Raw genomic sequence first — 11,477 nt, 5'->3', positions numbered from 1 at the left:
GGGTCCCGACCCGAAATGTCAGCTTTCCTTCTCCTCTGATGCTGCCTGGCCTGCTGTGTTAGTTGTGACTCCAGCAACAGCAGTTCTTACTACCTTCTACATTAAAGGGCCTTGTTTTCTTTTGTAGGGATGAGCATTATCCTTGGAGTTGCCGAGGGGGATATCTTTGCAAATGATGCTGAGACGCAGAAATCTGCACTTCAAGTCATTATCAACTGCGTCTGCGGGCCTGATAAGCGTATCTCCAGCATCGGCAAGTTCAACTCCGGAACGCCTCGTCGGAAAAACCTGCAGAACCCCAAGAGCACAGAGAGTGTGCTGACTAAGATGTGGAATGTGGTACAGGCCAACAACGGCATCAAGGTGTTACTGTCCTTGTTGACTGTGAAGACACCCATCACTGATGCGGATCAGATCCGCACTTTGGCGTGCAAGGCCCTGGTGGGCCTGTCACGCAGCAGTGCTGTGAAGCAGATCATCAGCAAGCTGCCCCTTTTCACCAGTGGCCAGATCCAGCAACTGATGAGGGAGCCTGTGCTTCAGGACAAGCGACACGAGCACGTCAAGTTCTGCAAGTATGCCTCTGAGCTGATTGAGCGTGTCTCTGGGAAGCCGTTGTCCATCGGCTCCGATGTCTCACTGGCCCGGCTTCAGAAGGCAGATGTGGTGGCACAAACACGGATCACCTTCTCTGAGAAAGAGCTGCTCTTACTCATCCGCAACCATCTGGTGTCTCATGGCCTGCACGACACAGCATCAATGCTCACCAAGGAGGGTGACCTTCCCAGGACACCAGCCATCCAAGCTGCACCGCCACATTCTCCCGCCTTTGCAGCCACCGCCCCTGGCACCTCCCCTGTCAGCTTACCCCGGACTCCCAGGCTAGCCAATGGCATTTCATCTCGAACCATCAACCTAACTGCATTTCCACCATCCTGCCAAGCGAAGGCAGCAGCTACTCAAGGGGCCACCTCCACCTCTGGGCTCTCCTGTCCCAATGGCTCACCAATTATCGGCAAGATAAGTTTTTCCAAGGAAAAGCCATCTCCCTGCAATGGCACGAACCTGAAGAAGCAGAGATTAATTCGACAGAAGTCAGACTATGGGGCTTACAACCAGACGCCAGCTATTAAAAAACAACTGGACCGCCACCTCCCATCACCACCTTCCTTGGACAGCATCATTACAGAATACCTCAGAGAACAGCATGCCCGCTGCAAGAACCCTGTTGTCACCTGCCCTCCTTTTTCCCTCTTTACCCCTCACCAGTGCCCAGAGCCAAAGCAGAGACGGCAGGCACCATTGAACTTCACCAGCCGTGTGACCCATAGGTCTGCTTTCCCTAAATATGGAGGAGTGGATGGGGGCTGCTTTGACCGGCATCTCATCTTTAGCAGGTAATGTTGTGTAGTTTATTGACAGAGGTTTGGCAGAACGTTTCCCTGCACAAAACAAGTATGCTTATAGTCCCCCACTGTTTATAGCAAGAGTATTTGACTCTCTCAGTTTCTGTTGTGCACATTGTGTGGTAAAATCGTGTGCAGTGTTAACACTGATTCAAGCTGCCTTAGCCTAAAATCGGCAGTTTTTTCTGCAGAGTTTTAACTCCAAATAACCATTGCATTTAATATGGTTCAAGAGGAACTTTGAAGTTAGGAGTTGTTTTCACGATTGAGATTGTAATGAACATAATTTCCTATCACTTCAACTATCATTGTATTCTTTGTATTGATTCAGGATGTTAACTTTTGCCTTTTAATACAATTTTTCTCTTGGCCAGTGCTGCCCCAGCTTGTAAGGACAGGCATAGAAATCAGTTTTGATTTGCAGCCAGTGCTACTTTGACCTGGTGAGCTGAAGAGAGACCGAACCTAAAAAAAAAACAGAGCAGGAGTAGACCATTCAGCCCTCCAAGTCTGGTGTGCTATTCAGTAAAATTGTGATTGATCTGCTTCACCATTTTCCTATGCTATCCCCAGATGTTTTTTAATATGTAGAAATCTATCACTCTCAGTCATGGACATGGCAAATAGTTGAATTTTCACAGTCCTTGGGTGAAGAGCTCCAAAGATTCAAATATTAATGTATTTTAGTTAGAAATTCTAATATTCTCCCAATCCTCAGAATTGACCTTTTTGGCATTGTCTTAAAGAAAAAGACCTATAAAATAATTGTTGGTGTAATACTACAGTGTTACTGTACACTTCTGTTGTAAACCATGTATGAGTTATTTAAAAGTTATTAATTAGTAAGTAGTCTATTGTCATACCTCTTAATGTGGTCTCCCAATATGCCATACCCAGTTCGCCCCTCGTGGCTTCATAGTTTTCTTTCAGATTTAAGATCCTAATTTCTGATCTAAATTCACTTTCAGACTTCAAGCAAAATGCTGTCATGTTCTGGTCACACTCTTTTCTAAAAGCTTCTTTACAAGAAGATTATTAATTAGTCATTTTCATTATGCAAAAATTGATGTAAAAAAGCCCACTCCCTAGTTGGCTCCTCAACAAACTGCTCTGGAAAAACATCAGCCATATGTTGCAAAAATATGTCCTGCACAACCTTAGTAATACTTCCAGTTTGCATGTAATTTGAAGTCACCCAGGATTACTATATTCTTATTAGGTGAACCTCTAATTTCCTGATTTATATTGTGTTTCACATTATCATTTATGTTTGGTGGCCTATAAATAACTCCCACCAAAGTTTTCCTATTTCTATCCAAACTTAAGAACGAAGGTAATCTCTCACACTGCAGTACTAATGCCAAATTAAATTAAGAGAGCACCCTGCCATCTTTTCCCAGAATTCTGTCCTTCCTGAATGCCACAGAACTGTCTGTTCTATTGCAAATGCTGTACGCATTCAAATACAGAGCTTTTAATTCAGTACATCCCCACCAACCCACACCGCAACCACTGTTTTTTTAAACACTGGCCCTATCTATTGACGCACTCAAAAGGTTTGGAAGCTCTGTTCCTTCCTGCTTTACTCTAATTATTATTCTTTATTACTATCCTTAATCTATTACCTTGTCATTTCCTTCTAAGTCACTCAATTTTCCCCAGCATGATCTTTTCCCCTTTTTGTGACCCCCTTCCATCCCCAAAAATAAGGCACTCTTCAGGTGAAGTCCATCTCAAAGTATAGCTCCCACATTGCCCAGTGCTACTGCTAATGCCCCATGAATCAGTGTCCACTTTTTACATAGCAATCTTTCAACTATGCATCTCTTCCATTTTCATTACCCTTTGCCCATTTGCACATGATTCTTGCACTTTTTGAGGTTCTGCTTTCTAATTTAGCGCCTGGCTTCTCATACTACCGATACAGAACTTCTTTCCTAGTCCATGTTATTGGTACCTGCACAGACCACTGCAACTGGATCCACCCCTTCCACTCCTAGTTCCTGTCCAACTCTGAACAGATATCCTGAACCATTGCACCAGTCAGGCAAAACAGCCTCTGGATTCACACTGTCAGCTGCAGGGAAATGTGTCTATCCTCTGACTAAATTGTCACATGCTGCTACCCTGTTTCTTTTCATTCTTCCCACTTGTATGTCTTCCTATACTGTGCTGCTACAGTCATTCCTGGGCGCTCATGCAGTGCACTCAAGCAGTACAGATACTCTTAGAAAAATAATGAGTCAGCCCTATGAAAATTGCAAAACTTGTTGAAACCAGTTAGCTTATTTACTAGTTACAGAGCTTGTATTTCCCTGTTTAAGCCTGGCAAAAGCCTAACTTCTTTTTAAAAGTAACTTACCTCTTACGCAGTAATTTTTAGTTAGTTGCTAAATATAAATATTCGACTTTAGGTAAAGATGAGCCCTTAATAGCCTCTCACTCGGTCACCAACCTCTCTCATTGTGCAGATATGTGTTTTTGTTCCTTTTCATTCCTTTCTTCTCCCCACGTATCAAGATCTGTAGCTGAAGCAGTAAGCACTGTTGTGGTTTCATCTGGTAACACAACTTCCAGGTTTAAAACCACTTCTATATTGATCTGTGCTAGGGTAGAAGTAGATGGCTGGATTTGACCTGTAGGTCACTAAGGGAAAACTTGGACTCTCAGCTATTCTGTGACATTTTTGGAGAAGTCTGTGGGTGAAGATTGTGATGTAATGGCCCATGGTCAATTCAGCTGCATATTGTACGTTTGATGCATGGTTGAAGCACCATGATGACCATTTTTCAAGGAACTGTATAATAATGTAGCTGTGGGGTCAGCAAATTAAAAAAAAAAACTAGGTACAACGTTCCAAATTTAATCTTTCCTTTGTTAGCTGACATAATACATGTAGAGTTGTAAATTAGATCAATACAGCATGGTAGGGCATTCCTATCATCATATCACATTCTAATTTCAGAAAGCATGGTCAAATTTCCCACTTCAGCTCTGGGCTCAGAGGACAGGGATTCCTAAATCTGCTCTGGTTTCTAGACTTTGTCACTTCCAGTTGTCAGCTAAGTAAAAATCTAGGTTAATTCCTCCCTTTCCTGAAGATGACCTTAAGTGGCCAAGCACAATGAAATCAGTATCTCAGTTTGCCATGACTATAATCATTGGGTTGCTAGTCAAGTAATCTGACACTACATCTCGCAATCAAGTATTTTTTAATTAGCCTGTAAGATGCATGCCCATAGTAGATGGGATTGAGCCTGGAACTTCTGGCCGAGAGATGTGAAAATTACCACCGTGTAACGAGACCTCTTTTGACAGTATCTTAGTGGTGAGTATTGCCAGCCTGTTTTAGATAATCCTGATGGAAAGCCAACGTTAAGTAATTATGTAGGAATGGCCATTACAGCCTGGCCTAATCCTGACCACGTTATATGAATTGAATCATTTTGAATTGAATCATTTATTGTGTATTCGATATAAAATAAAGTGTGTACCGTCACTGTACATAGGTGCCACTAACATTAACTTAGAATAAAATAAAACTTAGTCCAACCTTTTCTTCTCCACTACTACAGTCCCAGTCCAGGCTTCCCAGCCCACGCCGTCCCACTCTGGGCTTTCCAGCTCACGTCATGCTGCTGCCAGAGTCACACCATTCCATGCAAATTTCTCAAAGTTTTCTCCGTATAAAGGAGTTTATTCAGCAAGAGATAGTAGAAACTGCAGATGCTGAAGAATCTGAGATAACAAGGTGTAGAGCTGGATGAACACAGCAGGCCAAGCAGCATCAGAGGTGCAGGAAAGCTGACGTTTCAGGCCTAGACCCCTCTCCTTCATTTTCTGAAAAAGAGTCCAGGCCCGAAACGTCAGCTTTCCTGCTCCTCTGATGCTGCTTGGCCTGCTGTGTTCATCCAGTTCTACACTTTATTCAGCAAGAACTTTTTACCTCTGGGATCTGGCTTAAGATCCAGTTTTATCATATCTCTCTTGATTGAAAATATTAAACAAAATGACTTTGGGTAATCCCAATCCAGTTATAGTGACCAGTGAATCCTGGTATAAAACTACTTTTAATTGATCAACCTGCCACATGGTGGCTGGTACTGAAACTGGTGCATTAGGAAATGTTCCCTGAGTGTTGGGGCTAAAGTAGCATTGAAGAAATTTTACTCTACACCCAATGACCCAAAAAAAAAATTTGAGACTGCTTACAGGAAGCTTTTCTCTGTATTTAACTGTTGATGCCTGCTGCAGTAGTGGTGAATGGCTTAGTGCAAAGAGACCTTTACGCTGAGTCTAAACTACACAGTCTCTACCCTGGTGGTCTTTGGGATAGAATGGGGGAATTTTTTTCTGGTAGTAACCTCTTTTATCTGCCTAGGGGCTGGGGAATATTTGATGTAACAGCATGGACTTTTAAGAGCGTATATGACCTGACACAAAATGAAATGTGTTTCATTCCTCCCAGTAATATTTCTCACCTTGATGAACATAACACTCCTCCCTCAAGCAATTCTACCAAAATCTTCGTTATTTTTTTTTCTGTTTGGCTGTTCCTGTGCACGGAATACAACTTGAAGAAAATTATGCATTTCTTCAGGTGTTCACGGAAAGGAGGATGGTGTAAATGGAATTATAGAATTAGTATTTCAAATCTGTTCTGTTGAAATGTTACTTACTACATAACCTAATTATTCCTCAAGTATTCATAACAAAAATTGAGTTCTGTATCCTGCTCACTTCTTGCAGGTTCCGACCCATTTCTGTGTTCAGAGAATCAGATGAGGAAGGCAGTGGTTTTACATGCTGCACATTCTCTGCGCGAGAGCGGTTTCTGATGTTGGGGACATGTACGGGAGAATTAAAACTCTACAATTTATTTAGCGGCCAAGAAGAGGGTACATATGCCTGTCATAATTCTGCCATAACACACCTAGAGCCATCCAAGGTAAGTGCAATATTACGAGGTCCCGTCCATGTTCTGGGAAGGATGTGCATTTAAATTTTTTTAAAGGCTTGCATTTATACAGTACTTTTCAGACTTCAGGATGTCTCAAAATGTTCTATAACCAAATAATTCTATTTAAAATATAGAAATGCAGGATCCTGCAAACAGAAATATGCAATCTTTATTTTTTAGTGATTTAACGGAAAAGTATCAGCCGGGTAATGGGGAGCTCCCTGGTGTCTCTGAAATACCGAGTCATTTGCTTCCACCAAAACAAAAGGGCAAATGGCCTTGTTTTAATGTCTCGCCCAAAAGGTACAATCTCCCAGCTGTGCAATATTTCTTCAGCACTGTACTGAAGTGTCAGTCTAGATTTGTATGCCTATATACGTTACCCGGTCCGTGTTGGTTACAGCCGTGAGTAGCTGAGATTTGCAAAGCAGAGATCCTTGTTTCAGTCTCCAGCCTGTTTGATCTGAGCCTGGTGATGCTGATGCTACTCGTAGCCTGGGGTTCCCACTCCTGAGCACAATTCATTAAGCCCTGCAGGAATCTGCAGTTCTTGCCTCAGTCACGTGTCCTAACAGACACTGGCCATTTAGGCTCCTAACCCCAAGATGCCCACTTTGGTAGGATGCAGCAGGGCAGTCAGGATCTGTACCAAATCCAAGTAGGAATGTCTGTCAGGCTAGGTCGGGATAAAATCACTGCAAGTGATTGTGCTTTTGGACGCCTTTAACAGAATGCTTCATAATGTACAGCCCTTGATTGGTAGACTTGTTATGCTCTGGTTTTTCTGAAGCGTACAGTCGGCTGTAACTGTGGCTTGGCTTATTCCTTTTGATTTTCTCCTTCCTCTTTGCCCCACTGCAACCACTCTTTGTTTCTAACCCATGTGTCCCATCAATGCATTTTTGTGCACCATCTCTTTGGATTTCTTCCCAGGCTTTCTGTGTAATTGACTTGAGATTTTTCCTTCAGTTTCAGTCCATGTTGTACAACCAAAATCCAAATCCTACTTTTGTGACAATCATGATTATAGACCCATATTCCTGGTGATTGTGCTTCCTTCAGTATACTGTTCGTGGGGCTATCCAACAATGATCAGGACAGTGGCGGTTTAAGTGACATAAGTCCACATAAGTCCAGAAAATACATTTCTGTAGTGCCTTTCTTAGTTTTAGAATGTCATAAAGAGCTTTACATTCAGTGAAACACCTTTCCAAGTGTGGTCACTGATTTTGTTTTGGTTTTAGAAACTGTGACACCCAATTTGCTCATGGTAAAGTCTTGCATTTAGTAATCGAATAATAGTCAGGTAATGTATAATAATTTTGACTGAGGGATTGAGTATCAGTACCAGTATTACTCTACGTACTGACAGACCTGATATTTAATTTTTCTGTAACTTCTGTCCATGTGTGCTTGCAGGATGGATCCTTGTTATTAACGTCAGCAAGTTGGGGCCAGCCTCTCTCTGCTCTCTGGGGAATGAAGTCAGTCTTTGACATGAAGTAAGTGAAGATGATTTTTCACAAGTATAAGAGTTGTAAATGCCAGACATATAGTTTCTTTACTCTGCCAGGTGTGTCATTTTAGGTGAGGTTTTCAAGCCTTGAATTACAATGGACCAATACAGAAAAATGGGTGTGTTACTGGGATGAATCCCTGTGCTCCTCAGCTATCCAGTACAATTTGAGGTTGCATTTGTGATTTTAATCAAGGATGCACTGCACTACACTAAAGAGTATTGCATGTGGAGAATAATCCACAGTGCTGAATTTTCAAATATTTACCAACTTTTGGTATCACCTGAAGCTGTGACCTCTCAAATGTGTCCACAAGTCAATTTCCAGTAAGCATCATTGGACAGCCAGCAAAAGAGGTTGATTGTACCTTCTCCATCTTAAGGATATGAAGGCTAGTTGCTGTGTCTCTTTGTGGCTTAAACTTTTTTGCTTTAGCTAGAAAAGAAGTTGTCATTATTTCTTCATAAAATAAATTCTGAATTTTTTGTGTGTTTGTTTGTTCCCATGCTTGTGGTAGTTTAAAAATGCTTGTTCCCGTCCTGTGGTAGTTTAAAATGGGGAAGGTGCTAATATTTGTGGTGGCTTTATGCATTAGACTTTAATCACAGCACTGGTTTGAAAGATTGTATGTACCAGTACACCAGTGTATGATGCATTAGAGGGGTGCTGGAATGTACCTATGTTTGATGCATTGAAGTAATTCAGTTCCCAGCTTCTGTAAGTGTGAATGAGTTTCTTTTCTAATTTTCTTGTGGGATGTGGGCATCACTGGCTAGGCCAGCATTCATTGCCAGTCCCTAGTTACCCTTGACAAGGCCACGGCTGCAGACTTGAATTGCTGCAGTCCATATGCTATAGGTAGACCCACAATACCATTACGGAGGAAATTCCAGGATTTTGACCCAGTGACAGTGAAGGAACAGCAAGATTTTTTTTTCAAGTCAGAATAGTGAGTGGTTTGAAGAGGAGCTTTGTGGTGTTCCCATGTATCTGCTGGCCTTATCATAGTAGATGAAAATGGAATACCAAGCCTGTGGATGAATGGATGGGTAAAAGAGGCTTGTCTTGTGCTGGAAAGAGGAGGTATTTTTGTCCTGAAGAGCCATATAGTGCAATTTGGTGAGGTCTCTAAACAGAACTTATCTGCACTAGACCTTAAGCAGGTATGAGTGTTTGTTTTGGATCTGTGCTGTTGGAATTAATTTGGCAATGATGTTCCTAATGTTTCAGGCACTCATTCACAGATGATCATTATGTGGAATTCAGTAAACTCTCTCAGGACAGAGTCATTGGGACAAAGGAGGAAGTGGCTCATGTGAGTAATTTGACTTTGGCTTATATGTGATGCATGTAATGGGAATATTGGTCATTTGATCTGCCAGTGCCCCAGTGGATAAAGGCTTCAACTCTGTACAATAATCTGTGCATCTCACGTGGTTTCATGTATGTTATGTTAGGTAATCTGGTCTGGTTGAGGAACGGGAATAAATCACCTATGGCTCCCATTGCTGCTCACAATCCAATGACCTGCTCCACAATGGTGCACTGTGTAAACTGAGACCATCATCTCTGGACCTAACAACAGACTCTATACTTTTGTCACTAATTCTGTTCCCTCCCCAGACAGTATCACAGGCCAAATCAAACCTTGTAACTTCTGTGTCCTAGTCAACCCTGTATTTTCAACATAGTAAAGACTGCCCACTTTTATCTCCGTTCATCACTGTCTGCCTGTCTGAAATCCTCATCTGTGCCTTTGTCCCAACAGACCTAATTATTCCAGTACTCCAATGCTTGGCAGCCCATCCTAAACCTTCTGTAAACATCCAAAACTCTGCTGCCATAGAGGAACCAATGATTTATTGGAATTATTGGTAGACATTTAATCTAGAGACCCTGGTAATGTTCTGGGGTCCCAGATGCAAATCTCACTGGCAGATGGTGAAATTTGAATTCAGTAAAAATCTGGAATTAAGGGTCTAATAATGACCAAGAAACCATTGTTGATTGTCGGAAAAACGCATCTCGTTCACTAATGTCCTTCAGGGAAGGAAATCTGCCGTCCTTATCTGATCAGCCTACATGTGACACCAGGCCTGCAACAATTAGGAATTGTTATAAATGCTCAGCTAGCTAGCACTGCCCATATCCTGTGAATGAATTTTTTAAAAATCCTGTTTGTCACTCACTCCTGCCCTTGTTCAATTTATCTCAGCTCTGATGCCAAAAATTCTTTTTGAGGTTGATCCTTCCTTCCCCAAAATGTTTGTTCCTTTGACTGAACTCTCATGCATCTATCTGCCGCCTTTTGCCTCCCCCTTAATGGCTGTGCCTTCAGCCACCTTGGTCCTGTGATCTGTAATTTCCACCATTAATCCGTCAGCCTTCGCTGATGTTTTCTAAGACCATATTTAAAACCCAAACCTTTCACCAATCGTTGGCTGCTCCTTCTAAAGTCTTTCCTTTAGCCCAGTATCCATTTCTATACCTAGAACTTCACCTTTTTGAATATTAAAAGTACTATATAAATTCTAAGGTCACGGCATTTGAGAATGTAGGTTCTTTTAAAAATCTGTCCCAATCCGATTCTTCAAGCACTTAGATCTGCAACACAAAGCTAAGGCAGCAGTAGATTTAACGAACCTACTGAAATCCCATAGGATGACTCAGAGAGATGGAGACAATACGACACTGTTCTGCTATTGATGTTAAGATTGAGGAATGTTATTATGGCAAAGTCGAGAAAAGGCTGTTCATACATAATGTCCAAATTGTTCAGATTCTGCAGCATCAATATTTCTCACCTTTTGCACGCAACACAAATACAAATATTGAAAAAAAGCTTGTCTTTTCTTCTGTCCATAGATATACGATATCCAGACAGGCCAAAACATCCTCACTCTCTACAATCCTGACCTAGCCAACAACTACAAGCGGAATTGTGCAACCTTTAACCCCACAGATGATTTGGTGTTAAATGACGGAGTGCTGTGGGATATCCGTTCAACACAGGCCATTCACAAGTTTGATAAGTTCAACATGAACATCAGTGGAGTGTTCCATCCAAATGGGCTGGAAGTCATCATCAATACAGAGATTGTATCCTTCACTAACAAGGGACTGTGTACTGGAGGAACTGGGATGTTGTACAACAAATGTTCAATGATTTTAGGGGATATTTTAGAAGTCTTCCTGTCAATTTTTGAAGACTTGGATTTTTAACTGGAGAACACTTATGGAGGGGGACCAAAAAGCTGAGAGAGAAAATGCAAATTATCCAGACCTATTTGTGAACTACATCTGTCTTTTTATTTTAAATTAAACTAATGTTAGATATGCTGCGTTTCAGAAATGTAGTTATGGTTTCATCGCTAGGCTTTGAGTACACTTTGGAAAAATGGTAGTCAATCTACAACACTTCGGTGTTGAGAGGTGCAAGTAGTTTTTCAGACGTTATACTACCCATCACCATCAAGAGTACCTCAACTTAATGTAGTAAAGCTCCAAATGCTTTTCACAGACAGCCTGAATTTTAATGGACAAAGCCTGTAATCTGTTCACAAGGAAAAAGTCATTTTTATTGAATTTCAAGCT

The 11,477-nt window shown here is 41.7% G+C and overlaps 1 protein-coding gene across 1 annotated transcript in view; it reads left to right on the top strand.

Moving 5' to 3' along the window:
* The window catches only part of LOC109929430 (DDB1- and CUL4-associated factor 1), an 82,747-nt gene that overhangs the window by 53,740 nt on the left and 17,530 nt on the right, over positions 1–11,477 (top strand). Inside the window, exons 14-18 of the mRNA XM_048606523.1 lie at positions 128–1,397; positions 6,156–6,354; positions 7,786–7,868; positions 9,114–9,198; positions 10,749–10,982. Of these exons, the coding sequence (XP_048462480.1) occupies positions 128–1,397; positions 6,156–6,354; positions 7,786–7,868; positions 9,114–9,198; positions 10,749–10,982 (1,871 nt within the window). The remainder of the gene's footprint in view (positions 1–127; positions 1,398–6,155; positions 6,355–7,785; positions 7,869–9,113; positions 9,199–10,748; positions 10,983–11,477) is intronic.

Source organism: Rhincodon typus, chromosome 16, assembly GCF_021869965.1.
Source record: "Rhincodon typus isolate 14 chromosome 16, sRhiTyp1.1, whole genome shotgun sequence".
NCBI classification, from domain to species: Eukaryota; Metazoa; Chordata; class Chondrichthyes; order Orectolobiformes; family Rhincodontidae; genus Rhincodon; species Rhincodon typus.
The sequence above is the reverse complement of the archived record's forward strand: the minus strand, read 5'-3'. Positions and strand labels throughout refer to the sequence as shown.